The 15,414-nt window shown below is 36.4% G+C and overlaps 1 protein-coding gene across 5 annotated transcripts in view; it reads right to left on the bottom strand.

Annotated features, from left to right (window-relative positions):
* The window catches only part of LSM14A (LSM14A mRNA processing body assembly factor), a 54,329-nt gene that overhangs the window by 18,592 nt on the left and 20,323 nt on the right, over positions 1 to 15,414 (bottom strand). For all 5 annotated transcript variants that reach the window (XM_007165079.2, XM_007165076.2, XM_007165077.2 and 2 more), the window contains exons 2-3: positions 8,981 to 9,144; positions 6,156 to 6,285 (exon numbers count right to left, since the gene is read on the bottom strand). In XM_007165079.2, the coding sequence (XP_007165141.1) occupies positions 6,156 to 6,285; positions 8,981 to 9,144 (294 nt within the window). The remainder of the gene's footprint in view (positions 1 to 6,155; positions 6,286 to 8,980; positions 9,145 to 15,414) is intronic.

The raw sequence follows: 15,414 nt of genomic DNA, 5'->3' as shown, positions 1-15,414 counted from the left end.
AATTTAATGAATTCTAGTTGTTCATATCTCTCTTAAAACGGGGCATCAGAACTCAGCAAAGTACCTCAGACAATAAGAATGAATGGGACTCCTTTAGAGGTGTAATCCATTCAGGCTGCAGCCCCAGCCAGCTAAGGAGAGGCCTAACATAACCTCCCACAACATCCCCAGAAATGTTGAGACTACTGCTCTCAATAATTCTGTGGGATGCTGAATCTACCCCATTATCCCTAGTATTTCTGGGTAATGACCAAGACATAAACCACTCTGATGATGTGTATTCAACCTCCATCCTGCTCTGACTCAACCTCCTACTGCTTGTGCCTGTCTCCCCCCCGCACCCACCCAACCCCATGAGCAAACTCTTCTATATCCTCCGTCTCTTTTCTGAGTTCCCGGTCATACTACACCCACCTCCCTCATGCCATTGCTGCTATTGATTTATCTCAAATTATTTTTTATGTATAGTGTGAGGCAGGGGTCACTGTTAATTTTTTCCAAATAGATACCCAGCTGCTGCAAGATCATTTGTTAAAAAGATTTCCCCTTCTATCCACAGGAAAATAAAAGTGAAATTTATAATCATCATTCACCAAAAAAAAAAAAAAAAAAGATTTCCCCTTCTCCATTGAACTGCACTGGCATCTTTGTCTTAAATCAGCATTTAAGTAGGTCTATTTCTGTACTCTCTATTCTTTACCCTGGTATATTTTTATATTCTTATATCAATAATTCCCTGTTCTGAATCTTGAAATTGGGTGTATACCTCAAACTTCCTCTTTCTTCAAGAGTAGCTTGGCTATTACAGATTTTGTATTTCCATACAAATATTAGAATCAGCATGTCAATTTCTATTTTTAAAGTGTGATGGGATTTTGATCAGGATTGTGTTCAACCTGTAAACCAATTCTGGGGAAAGTGTCATCATAAAAATAATACTGAATATCCTAACCCATAAGCATGGATTAACTCTCCATTTATTTAGATTTCTAAATTCTCTCAGCAGTGTTTTGTGATTTTTATTGTAGAGCAGAGTATTCTCAACTTCAGCACTACTGACGTGTTGGGCCAGATAATTTTTTGTTGTGAGGGGTTGTCCCATGCGTTGTAGGATGTTAAGTAGCATCCCTGGCCTCTACCCATTAGATGCTAGTAGTATCCCCCAGTTGTGACAAACAGAAATATCTCCAGGCATTACCAAATGTCCCCTGAGGGAGGGGGGTAAAATGAACTCCCCTCCACTGAGAACCACATAGAGATTTTTAAACACTATCTTTTGTTATATTCATTGCTGGGTATCTGATGTTATTGGTGCTATTGTAAGCTGTGTTGCATTTTATATTTCATTTACCAATAATTTGTTCTAGATCAGCAAACTTTATCTATAAGTAGCCAGACGGTAAATAAAATAGTCTAGGCTTTTCAGGCCTTATGCTCTCTGTTATAACTATACAACTCTGCCCTTGTAGTGTAAAAGTAGCCACAGACCACATGTAAATAAATGGGTATGGCTGTATTCCAGTAAAACAGGAGGCTGGTGGGATTTGGTCCACAGGCCATAGTTTGCCAAACTGTCTGTTCTGAATACAAAAATACAGTTGATTTTTGTATATTTACCATGTATTCCCTTACCATGCTAAATTCACTTATTCATTCCAGTAGCTTGAATATTCCTTTGTATTTTCTACATACACAATCATGTCACCTTCAAATAATGACATTTTTAGTTCTGCCTTTCCAATCTCTAAATCTTTTATTTATTTATTTTTTTCTTGCCTTATTGGACTGACTAGGCCACCTCTAGAACAACATTACATGAAATAAGACAATTCTTTCGCTTTATTCCTTACCTCAAGGGAAAAGCATTCATTATCCCACCATTATGTGTGTAAGCTTTTCATTTCACTGATCAGATTAGGAAATTCCCTCCTATTCCTTTGTTGTTGATAAATGGGTATTGAATTTTACCAAATGCCTGTTCTGTATCTCTTGGGATTGCAGTTTTTCTCCTTTATTCTGTTAATGTGGTAAATTACTAATGATTTTCAAATGTTAAAACATCTTTGCATTCCTGAGATGTCATGATGTAATATCCTTTTTATGAACTGCTGGCTTCCACTGCTAATACTATGTTAAGGATTTTTACATATATGTTCAGGGAAATTAGCTGTAATTTTATTTTCTTGTATTGATTTCATTTAGATACCATTTAGGTTTTGGTATCTCAGCTTGCCTTGGTTATCTGGTTAGGAAGTGTTCTTCCTTTATTCTCTCAAAGAGTTTGTGTAAGATTGGTAAAATTATTTCTTCCTTAAATGGTAGAATTTATCAGTAAAGCTAATAGTCTAGAATTTTCTTTACAGAAGATTTTAAATTAGTTTCAACTTCTTTAACACGGTGATACTGAGATTGTACTTCCTCTTGTGTTGGTTTAGGAAAGTTGTATTTTCAAGGAATTTGTCCATTTCATCTGAGATGTTAAATCTGTTGACATAAAGTTGTTCACAATATCTTCATATTATCCTTTTAGGATCTATAGTGATGCCTACACTTTCATTCTTGATATCAATATTTGAGTCTTCTTTTTTTCCTTGTTTAGTCTTGCTAGGGGCTTATTAATTTTATGAAATTTTTCAAAGAACCAACTCCTGGCTTTGATGATATATATATATTTTTTTTTTTAAACTTTTTTTTTTTATTTTATTTATTTATTTTTATTTATGGCTGTGTTGGGTCTTCGTTTCTGTGTGAGGGCTTTCTCTAGTTGCGGCAAGTGGGGGCCACTCTTCATCGCGGTGCGCAGGCCTCTCACTATCGTGGCCTCTCCCGTTGCGGAGCACAGGCTCCAGACGCGCAGGCTCAGCAATTGTGGCTGACGGGCTTAGTCGCTCCGCGGCATGTGGGATCTTCCCAGACCAGGGCTCGAACCCGTGTCCCCTGCATTGGCAGGCAGATTCTCAACCACTGTGCCACCAGGGAAGCCCTATATTTTTTGACTTGTTTCTATTTCCTTGATTTCTGCTTTAAATTTTTTCTTCCTTCTAGTACTTTTGGGTTAATTTTCTTTCTTTTTTTTTAGCTTCTTAATAAGCTGACAGCTTAGAGCACTGATTTTTAAATATTCTTGTTTTCTTATATATGTATTTAAAGGTATGAAATTTCCCCTAAGCAATGCTTAAGCTCCACTCGCAAATTTTGATACGTTGTACTTTATGATCATTATATTTAAAAATCTTATTTCCCCTATGATTTCTTAATTCATTAGTGATTTTTGTAAGTTTGCTCAATTTCTGTTTGAGCAAACAGAAATATACAACTATTTGTATATTTTTCAAGTTGTCTTTATTAATTCCAAATTTAATTTCTTTGTGGTTTGAGAAGATACCACATATGATTTCAATCCTTCTGAATTTAATGTAACTCGTTTTATGGACCAGGATTTGCTCTATCCCATTGATTGATCAATATTTACTTAAAAGAATCTATATTCTGCAATTGTTGGTGTTGGTGTACTATTTTATAAAAGTTACATACACATTTAGGATTGTTACAGCTTCCTGATGTACCGTTATAAAGAATCCTTCTTTATCTTTGGCAGTACTCCTGATCTTTAAGCTGCTTTGTCTGATGTTAATTTTCCTAACATAGTTTTCTTGTTATTAGTGTTTGTATGGTTATGTCATGCCTTTTTCTGTTCTTTAACTTTCTGTCTTTTAATTCATCTCTTATAAACATCACATAGCAGGGTCTTTTTAAAAAAAATTCAGTTTGATGATCTCTGCTTTTTAATTGGAATGTTTAATTCCTTTACACATTACCAAAGTAGATATATATATATATATATATATTTATTTATTTAGGCTGTACCACGTGGCATGAGGGATTTTAGTTCCCTGACCAGGGATCAAACCTGTGCCCCCTGCAGTGGAGGCAGGGAGTCCTAACCAATGGACTGCCAGGGAATTGCCCCCAAGTAGATCTTTAACAATCCTTAGTCTGTCATCCTTAACGTATGAAACACCCTCCTGGTTTATGCTAACTTTATTTATTTATTTATTTATTTTTGGCTGTGTCAGGTCTCAGGTGCAACACATGGGACCTTCATTGCGGCATGTGGGATCCTCCACTGCAGCGTGGGCTCCTTGTTGCAGCGTGTGGGCTCCAGAGCACGTGGGCTCTGTAGTTGTAGTGTGCGGGCTCTCTAGCTGTGGCCCGTGTGCTCAGTAGTTGCGGTGTGCGGGCTTAGTTGTCCCGCGGCATGTGACATCTTAGTTCCCCGACCAGAGATCGAACCCGTGTCCCCTGCATTGGAAGGCAGATTCTTAACCACTGGACAACCAGGGAAGTCCCTATGCTAACTTTAAAGTTCATAAGCATGTTAAGTATTCATTAAACTCAGTGATTAAAAATTAATGTGTACAAAACACTAGAGACCTAAGAGAATCACTGTCCAATATGGTTCTGCTATTTAAGCAGCTAAAATGTACCCACTGGCTGAACCCATGTTCAGCCACTATGCCTCCATCTTGCCCACAAGAGTAGTATGAGACTTAGCATGTCATGGCTGTTTTGATGTTTCAGTTTATTGTGAGATAATTAATTTTTCCTAATTAAAGTCAGTAATGACCTAATCTTTGCACATAAAAATTATTTGTGCATCATCTTAAAAAAAACAACAGTGCTTTAATTCTACGCAGTGCATCATTCCTTTCAAAGTATGAGAATATCTCTTTCTTCACAATCTTGCCAAAACAGAATATATTCAGACTTTTGGGTTTTTGTCAAATTGATAGTGAGAAATGGTGTCTTGGTGATGATTTAAGTTGTATATCTCTTATCATAAGCAAGATTTAAGCATCTTTCCATGTTTGAGCACCATTTGTATTTATTTTTTTTCTGAAAAAGGCAAAGTCAGTTTCTAATCTTTACAAATTTTTCTGTTGGATTGTAGAGCTTTATTTTTAGAAGCTCTTTAGATATTCAGGATATTAACCCTTCATGATATAAATTGCAAATAAAACTATGAAAATTAAAATAGAAAAAATTCCCCCCAAACAGCAATAGTGTAATCTTGATTTATTTAAACTTTCTCTTTACATCAGAATACTAGGCACAGAAAATGAAAACAAAAGGCTTAAATTAAAATCTGGCTTAATTTGTACCAACACAAACTAATCTGAGTTAATTCCGTTTCTAAAAAACATCTGCCACCTTAATCAACGCTACAGTTTTCCTCCTCCTTGTTTAACTACTTCTAAATACTATATATAGTTCTCTCTATATATAGTTCTTCTATATATAGTTCTTATTTCTGTGTGGTTATGTTATCTGATATATACGTAGTACCAGTTGTTTCTGTTTGTATTCATTCAATTTTTGGATTTACTTTTTTCCCATTGTTTTTTATTTTGTGAATAAGTAAAACATTTACATACTTGGAAAGTCACAACTATATAAAAAATATTCATAGAAAGGAATTAATTTTAACACAACCTGTTAACATACTAATGAGTTTCAAGATAAAACTGAAACTGGATTTGTGATCAGTGAAATAAACTGATAAGTGATTATTTCAATGGAATTAAAAAAGATTAAGGGCTAGAGTTTGAGATTTAAAACTCTTCTTTACTGTGGAAATTTCAATAAAGGTGTACTTAAGAGCTAAAATGTACAACTATAAAAATAAACACAAAAAAATCTGATCTGATTATACCTGGCTTTTGCACATGATAGCCTTTGTCCTCCAATCATAAATAGGACTGTTATTAGCCTAGCCCTCCTATATTTTCTCCTTATAGTGTTATATATTGATACTGCTCCCTAATAATGGCATTATCTCTACTTCCCTTTTTGAAAACCCACAATGTTGGAAAAAATGCTTATTTTAAATGGATATATCTTATGTAAATTTAAAATAACATTCAATAAAATTTGGTAATTGGATATATCTAGATTTTAAAAAAATGTTAGCATTCTAAGAGATGGCCTTTATAGAACCACTAATCATTAAGGACATTATAATAGTCTTTAAAATAATAGGCTACAAAAGGAACACCAAACAATATGTCTGAAAATTTGTGGTTTTATATATCTTTGTGGTAAAGACAAGGAAATTACAAAAAAGAAAGAAAAAAAAGGAAAAAAGCACAACATACCAACACCAACAGCCCCAAACTGCTGCCCAACTAATGAACTTGGACTGAATTGACTGTATGTTGGCATCCTGCCGAAAGGTCCATAGGAGCCCACTGACTGGAATGAAGAAGTAGATGAGCCTAGTGAAGACTGAAGAAAAGATCATGGGTTAATTTTCCAGGCTCTAAACAATATGTACATAATGGAAAGAAATTCGGATATTTACATTTTAAAGAAAACTATTAAATTACAACTACTAGACACAAAAGCAATTATAACAACTTGCAACATGCATTTAATGTTAAAACAGCTGAATAACCTGATTGCAGTATTTATGTACATGTGTCAATTGTACGCAATGTGATTTATAAATGCTTTTTTCTATAATGAACTCTTCCTCTGAGTTCAGTTTTACAACAGATTTAGGAAAGAACCGAAGAAAAGTTACCCGAATAAGTAAACTAACTTTGCTTAAAGAAAAAATATGAGAAAAATCAAATTTCGTTATAGTACTAAGTTTCAGTCTGGTGGTGACATAAGTAAGACATCTGACTTTTGATTTTACTCTTATTTTCAATCACTTGAGGTATACTATTAAATTTATGGGAAAGAAATGCAGAAACAAACTATCCTGTACAAAACCACTTACTACTTACACTTATAAATATAGTTATTATTACGTTAAAGAGCACTTTATAAAAAGCTTCTTACTAAACCTAAAATATATACATATAAATATATTAATATGTATATACATAAACTTTTATACATTAATTTATCTTAACATAAAATGTTTTATAATATAAATATGAAGTGTACTAACAGCCACCAGGATACAAGTTCACTGATGGCAGAACCCTGTCTGTATGTTTGCTGCTAGTGTCAGACACATGGCAGGTATTCAATAAATACTACTGAACGAATGAATCAAAAGATCAAAAGCCAAAATTTACAGTGGTTGGAAGAAGTTTTTAAAAATCATTTTGAATTGTGCTCTCTAGGTTATTCTCATTCCATAAAACTGATTGATTAAATAAGTTGTTCCCTGGAGAGTTATCAAAAGATATGAGAGTCCGGTAACATCGCTCTTCGGTGTAGGCAGCTATTTCTATGAGAATGTGTCTCTTCTCCCTCCATTTAAGACGTTCACATTTTCTCAGGATTCTTTCAGACTTAATTCCTCAAAACTAAGACTTAAAAAGCAGGGGATAGATAAGAGTAGAGAATTTCTCCAGTTTATGTTGCAAGAACCAAATTTATTATTTCTTAATAAAAAGCTTATCTTATATTCAGAAAAATAGTAAGTAAATGTTAAAAGGTACTTTCTCTTTTTTTTCCCATTTTAATTTTATATAGCACTTAATATTTTCTTCAGAAGAGTTCATTAGGTATTTCCTTTTAATAGCTGGAAGGCACATTCTATGCAAGATAATATATATTTTAATAGTCAGTTTTGTGAAAACCTAAGATTTTTATCACTCACAGCATAAAAAAGAGGAAGTTAAAAAAAACCAACAAGCATATTTTACTGCAAATGACCAAAGACTTCTGACAAGAAAAAAACTTGAGAAGAAAATGGATTCAGCAGGAAAACCATATGGGGGCCACAAAGTTTTTAACCATCTATGCCTGCAACTAAAAATACTCTTATGTTAACCTGCTTCCTCTGATGCTATAGTAGAAATTCAGAGTTTCTATGTGCTTCCAATTAACATATAAACAGGTACTATAATGAACATCTTCTTTAATTCATAATTTACAATCGTTTAGACATCATGTGTTTCTGTTTTAAATAAAATATACAAATTTTACAATTCCTCGGGCTTCCCTGGTAGGCACAGTGGTTAAGAATCTGCCTGCCAATGCAGGGGACATGGGTTCAATCCCTCGTCCGGGAAGATCCCACATGCCATGGAGCAGCTAAGCCCGTGCACCACAACTACTGAAGCCTGTGCACCTAGAGCCTGTGCTCTGCAACAAGAGAAGCCACAACAATGAGAAGCCCGTGCACCACAACGAAGAGTAGCCCCCACTCGCCGCAACTAGAGAAAACCTGCGCACAGCAACGAAGACCCAACACAGACAAAAATAAAAACAAATAAATAAATTAACTGATTAAAAAAAAACTTCTCTTAATGAGAATACTTAGGATCGTCTTCTTTAATACTTTATTTAGGGAATTGAACAACGTATCTGTACATGTTAAAATCCTTTTATGTTTGTGCATTGCATGTATTCTATAACAAACATATAATATATAATGTGATTTAGCATTTTTTTCGTTAAACTTAGTCATCTTACCTAAGAGTAGCCATCACCACCCTGGTTTGTAATATGAACCACATGTGAATAATATAGTGGCATAGATCCTGGATTCTAGAGCCAGAATTCCTGGGTCTGTTCAAATTATGGGTCTACTTCAATTTCCTCACTTATAAAAATGAGGATTATAAAAATGAGAATAACTATAATACCAAGCTGAGAGGGTGTTGTGAGGATTGTCCTATTGTATGTGCAGTGCTTTGAATAGTGCTTCTTATAAAGTTAGATCTCAATAAATGTTAGCTATGTTAACCATTGTTGAAATCAGAAAGTAACTTTTGATAAAAATTAATTCCTCAGCTATTTCTTACTCTATTTAGTCCCAACTTATTATCTAAAGAGAAAAACCTGGATGAGAACATTATTCAGTTATTTTGGGTATCCAGGTAACTAGAAAATGGTAATAAGCTATATGAACATTTAATCGAGGAAATTTAAAAAACAAAAACAAGGAGAGGCAAAATCCAAGGCTAGTTACGTGCATGAAATTTAGTTGAACTCCAAGACAAATTTACTATGTTACCTGAACGATAGCTGGGTCCTGAGGCAAAGAACATTGTGGTTTTGGTGGCTCACAAACAGTGAGATCTTTAATATCACTCCCACGGAATATAATGTATTCAAAGACTTCATCTCGAGGTGGTATTGGACGATCTGTTGGTCTGTCTTCTGTACCAAAGGACCGAACTGGTGAGAAAACAGAGGATATGAGATACATGTCTACTCACTGTATTCAGGTAGTGCCTCTTACAATGAACCGTTTCAAGTACTAAACAGCAGTTCTTAAATGCCATCCATGAGAAAGTATTCATTAATTTGTAGTTAAGTAGATTTTTTTTTTTTTAAGTGGAAAACAGAGTGGGTTTTGCATAGAGCTAAATGTGTTCAATTTAAAAGACTATTGGCAGGGCTTCTCTGGTGGCGCAGTGGTTAAGAATCTGCCTGCCAAGGCAGGGGACACGGGTTCGAGCCCTGGTTCGGGAAGATCCCACATGCTGCGTAGCAACTAAGCCCGTGCACCACAACTGCCGAGCCTGTGCTCTACAGCCCGTGAGCCACAACTACTGAAGCCCACGTGCCTAGAGCCCGTGCTCCACAAGAGAAGCCACCACAATGAGAAGCCCCCACATGGCAACGAAGAGTAGCCCCCGCTCACTGCAACTAGAGAGAGTCCGCACGCATCGACGAAGACCCAACACAGCAAAAAAAAAAAAGTTATCTTTAAAAAAACAAACAAACAAGACTATCGGTATTATGAGGTTGTGTTCTTCCTACATTTTTATTTACTTATATCTTTGGTGGTGGTGATAAGAGGTGTTAAAAATGTCCTTCATTGTTATTTATTTTTAATGCCCTCATTCAGCAAAATAAAAAACTGGCAACCTGTGTGATATTTCGTGTGTGTGTGTGTGGTAAGTGAAGATGTGAAGATTTTCCCAATATACAAAAATCCCAAAGTTTGGGAAACTGAGCTTCGGGTTTAAGAGAAGAAAATGGCAAGAATATCTATCTTGGTGAATAGTACGTCCTCTAGAAGCCAAGGAAAGCAGCTGTCAACTATTCAGCTCCATGGGATAGCCTGAAATGCCCTAGTTACCTAAAATATATATCTCATAATTAAATCTGATTATTTTAACACTTAAGATAGCATTACTCAAAGGTGAACTGTGGACCACCTGCATCAGGGTAAGCTAGAAAGATTCTCGAATCCACTGACTCAGATTTTCTGGGAAGAGGGTACAGAAATCTGCATTTTAAACCAATTCCTCAAGAGTTTCTTATGAATACTAAAGTTTCAGGTTCACTATCTTAGGAGACTTCTGATGCTGACATCCCTATAGAAACTCCAAATAAGAAAGTTTGCAATATCAGATATTATTCATTTAAAGAGTGTCCTAGAGGAAGTAAACACCTTAACATTGTGCAAAGTTTTGAATGTATGCATTTTTCTGCAGAACTGATCCATAGCTAGATAGAAAATAAAGATTTCAGTTTAAATAATGCCTTTTTTTAAATCCTAAAAATTCTTTCTAGTACTTATGAGACTTCCAGGAAAGATGATGGCATAGTTGTAGGTTTGCAGAATATGCCTCCCTAAAAACTAAAGAAAATTAAAAAGTTAAAATATCCTTAAACCAGGAAAATACCTCAAACCTATACCATAAAGCTTTATTAAAAACTATCATTCAGGGCTTCTCTGGTGGCGCAGCGGTTGAGAATCTGCCTGCCAATGCAGGGGACACGGGTTCGAGCCCCGGTCTGGGAAGATCCCACATGCCGCAGAGCAACTAGGCCCGTGAGCCACAACTACTAAGCCTGCGCGTCTGGAGCCTGTGCTCCGCAACAAGAGAGGCCACGACAGTGAGAGGCCCGCGCACCGCGATGAAGAGTGGCCCCCGCTTGCCACAACTAGAGAAAGCCCTCGCACAGAAACGAAGACCCAACACAGCCAAAAATAAATATAAAAAAAAAAAAACAAAAAAAACAAAAAACTATCATTCAGATACTGAATAAGTTAGTGCAAACCGGAAGACCAACTCCAGAATCCATATGTAGCATGCTGAGAAATTTTCCCAGGTACCCTCCAACTTGGTGGATGGGGACACAGATGTGATAAAGGAAAAGATGTAGAACGTCCTAGCTGAAGCATCCCTTCCTCTGGTGGCCGAACAATACTTTATCAGGGCGGGAGCAAGTGACAAGGTCCTACATCTTGTCCTTTAGCCAAAAGGAAGGCCAAAAAGAATTAGAAAAAGCAAGACTAAGAAAATTACAAGTAGGCCAATCTCACTCCTAAACTTAGCACCACCACTATTGCCACCATACAATGCTTTATAAAGTCCCAGACCTCCAAAGTAACAGATTAGCTCATCCTGAAGCTGCAGGCAGGTGGGGTGGGGTTTAAAGGTCTTCCATCTATTTACAAAACCAAAGAGAAGCTCTACTAGGCTTTCTAAGGCATAACAAAACCATTCAAACTATACCCATGTAGTCAAAAGAAAGATGAAAAATCCATTCAGGATTAATATTTATCACAGGAAACAGAAGAAAATTTCAGAAAGAACTGCTTCACATTCTCAAGAAAAATAAAATTCTTATGATCAAAATGATACTGAAAAGAAAAGGTAGCATAGTTAAGGAAAGAAAAAATAGACAAGGCAAATATAACAGCAGAACTAATAAACATATCAACAATAAACAGAACAGTCTTTGAGAAAGACAACAGAATAAGAAAAAATATAACTAAAGATATAACAAGTATCCTGACATAAAGACCTAAATTTGATCAGGTTTCATTGTACTTCCAGGAAAAAAAAATTTAGTGCACTATAAGCCATACAGACTTATCCTTTGCTACATCAAAATAAAGAACTCACAGAAACAGTGGCATCAAAAAATAAGAGATGGACAACAAATCCATTTAAGCACATAAATATATGTGACAATTTACTAAGGTGCTAGAATAGAATGTAAATTTAATAGTTCTGAAAAAGACTACAAAGTTACAAAGTGTTGCAAAAATTAGGATGGTACCTATTTCACACAGTATTCTAACAAAAATTGGGAGATGAAAATGACAAGAAGCAGAGGAAACACAAAAGGAAATTCATAAACTAATACTCATCTTTTATAGTAGGAGTCACCTGATAAAATTTTGGGGGACGTTGATAAATTAACATATGTAGGCTTAAAAATTTGTTATTTGCAGTCCTAAAGGTAACCAACAATAGAGTTGAAAACTAAAGGCATACTTTCCAAAATATGGTATGAAGAAAACCGCTACCGGGCTTCCCTGGTGGCGCAGTGGTTAAGAATCTGCCTGCCAATGCAGGGGACACGGGTTCGAGCCCTGGTCCAGGAGGATCCCACATGCCACGGAGCAACTAAACCCATACGCCACAACTACTGAGCCTGAGCTCTAGAGCCCGCGAGCCACAACTACCGAGCCCTCGTGCCGCAACAACTGAAGCCCACATGCCTAGAGCTCGTGCTCCACAACAAGAGAATCCACTGCTATGAGAAGCCCACGCACCGCAATGAAGAGTAGCCCCTGCTCACCGCAACTAGAGAAAGCCGGCACAGCAACAAAGATCAATGCAGCCAAAAATAAATAAATAAAAATAAAAGTTCCCCTTAAAAAAAAAAAAAAAAAAGCTACCATACAGCAAAAGAGGGAAAATGAAAAAGTATGAAAACAGAGACCATGAAGAATGATTTGCACACACTAAGAGTCTGAGAAACAGGCTCTAATGATGGAAACTGATTTGATCAGATTTAATGTTTTCAACAGACAGTTCTTATTTTTTTTTTTAATTTTTATTTATTTATTTATTTATTTATGGCTGTGTTGGGTCTTCATTTCTGTGTGAGGGCTTTCTCTAGTTGCGGCAAGCGGGGGCCACTCTTCATCGCAGTGCGCGGGCCTCTCACTGTCGTGGCCTCTCTTGTTGCAGAGCACAGGCTCCAGACGCGCAGGCTCAGTAATCGTGGCTCATGGGCCTAGTTGCTCCACGGCATGTGGGATCTTCCCAGACCAGGGCTCGAACCTGTGTCCCCTGCATTGGCAGGCAGATTCTCAACCACTGCGCCACCAGGGAAGCCCAACAGACAGTTCTTGTAGCATTATAAAGAATAAGTTAATTAGAAGAGCAATCAGAAGGGAACACATGTCTGGAAGATAACAGAACAAATGAGAGATGGTGAAGGTTGAAACCTGGACATTGATAGTAGAAAGAGAGAAGGCCGGACAAACACAGAAAAGGTAGAAAATTACTAGTACTATTCTGCTACAAAACATTTCAATACATGAATTAGCTCACGTGCAACTGGTTTGTAAGGGAATTATGTCAGTACAGTCAAAAATCACATTGTTTCATCCCTAATTTTTTTAACCTATTATTTTTATTTATTTATTGCACTTTAGGGGGCAGCAGCTAAACACAGAAAGCCACAGAGTAACAGTATATGATGCCCAATCACCCCAAGTTTCCTCTTGGCTCAATTTGGCTACATAATCAGTCTTATAAGTGCTTATTGCATGGTTCTCCCTGATCCTGATGCACTCTTTCATTGTCTCCAACAGCAGACTCAACTCTTTTTTATACTTTCTTCCATCAGGCTACCTTACATTTTTTTCTTTCAAGCTGGCAGATGACTTCATTGTTAGGTATATTTCACCAGCATTTTTGTTAATGCTATCATTTCGATTCATTTTCTTTTTCTTCTTTTCTTTTTTTTGGTCGCGCCACTTGGCTTGCAGGATCTTAGTTCCCTGACCAGGGATTGAACCTGGGCCCCAGTAGTGAAAGCACCAAGTCCTAACTAACCACTGGACTGCCAGGGAATTCCCTATTTTTCTTATTCGTGGTAAGAATACATAACATGAGATCTACCCTCTTAACAAAATTTTAAGTGTACATCACAGTATTGTTAATTATAAGCAGAGCTCTACAACTTTACCACCTTGCTTAACTGAAACTTTATACCCATTGAACCACAATGTATCATTTCCTCCTACCCCTAGCCCCTGGCAACCACCATCCTCCAGTATTTTTTCTTCTGTGACTTGGAAAATAAAATGAAAAAGGAAGCAGAGGGCCAGTTTGGAAATTACTGGGCAAGTGCTGGTGAAAAGGTACCTAAAGAAAGCGGTCAAAATATAACATGGTTTATCAAATGTAATTTCTTACTTAGAATTCTACAACTCTGTCCACTCTTTTTCAAAATAGACTGCTATATTATTTGTGACATCAAATAATATATTTGATATACAATAATATATTGTATATTAGGTAAATATACAATAACATTAAACATGCTATGTATGAGGCAGATTATAAAACTATTATTTTCAAAAGATTACAACTGTCTAAAATAAAAACATATATGTGAGTGACATCATGGAAGATGGTAGAGTAGGAAGATCCAGGAATCGGTCCCTCCACCCAAACAACTATTGGGCTGGCAAACAGTCTGAATTAACCTTTTTGGAACTATGGAATCTAGTCAAATGCCTGTAGCATCCAAGCGAGCACCTAATGAAGAAAGAGGCCAGTAACCTTTGGTGAATTTTGGCATTTTGCAGAGTGGCTCGTTATTACCATTCATCATCTCCCATCTCTGGAAAGGGCAGCTTTGGGGACAGTGGCCCATGTTTCTGGTGCAGCTTGCTGATGCCAGGTGGGCAACAGGGATCCTGTCCTCCAAAAAATTAGGGCTGTATGACATGATCTGCCTGAAAATTCACTGAGGGGCCAGCACAGAGGCTGGCCATTGTTTCAACCCTCAAGGGCAGGGCACAAGTGGCTTCCCTAGTAGTGCTGGTGAAGGCATTTAGAAGAGTTAGCATATCCTTTCCCCCTCAACAACAGCAGAATGTACATTATTCTAAATGGCATATGGAACATTTTTCAGGACAGACCAAATTTTAGGCCAAAACCAACTCTCAATAAATTGAAAAGGATCGAATTTTATGAAGTATTCTCTCTGAACACAGTGGAATGAAGCTAGAAATTAATAATAGAAGGGAAACTGGAAAATTCACAAGTACGTGTGAATTAAACTGACTCTTAAAGAACCAATAAGTCAAAGAAGAAAGCACTAAGGAAATTAAGAAAAATCTGAAGACAAATGAAAAAGAAAATACCACCTGCCAAAATTAGGGGATGTAGAGAATGCCATACTCAAGCAGGAAATTTATAAATGCTATATTAAAAGAATCTCAAATCAACTTTATTAAGAAACTAGAAAAAGAGCAAACTAAACCCAAATCCAGCAGAAGGAAGGAAGGAAATTATACTGGATTAGGGCTGAGATGAACAACATAGAGAACAGAAAAACAGAATCATCAAAGCCAAAAATTGGTTCTTTGAAAAGATCAACAAAATAGACAAACCTTAAGCTAGACTAGACTGACTAAAGAAAAAGATGAGCAGATGTAAATAACTAAAATCAGAT

The sequence above is a fragment of the Balaenoptera acutorostrata genome, chromosome 19 (assembly GCF_949987535.1).
Source record: "Balaenoptera acutorostrata chromosome 19, mBalAcu1.1, whole genome shotgun sequence".
In the NCBI taxonomy this organism is placed as follows: domain Eukaryota; kingdom Metazoa; phylum Chordata; class Mammalia; order Artiodactyla; family Balaenopteridae; genus Balaenoptera; species Balaenoptera acutorostrata.
This window is presented reverse-complemented; position numbering and strand designations above follow the sequence as displayed.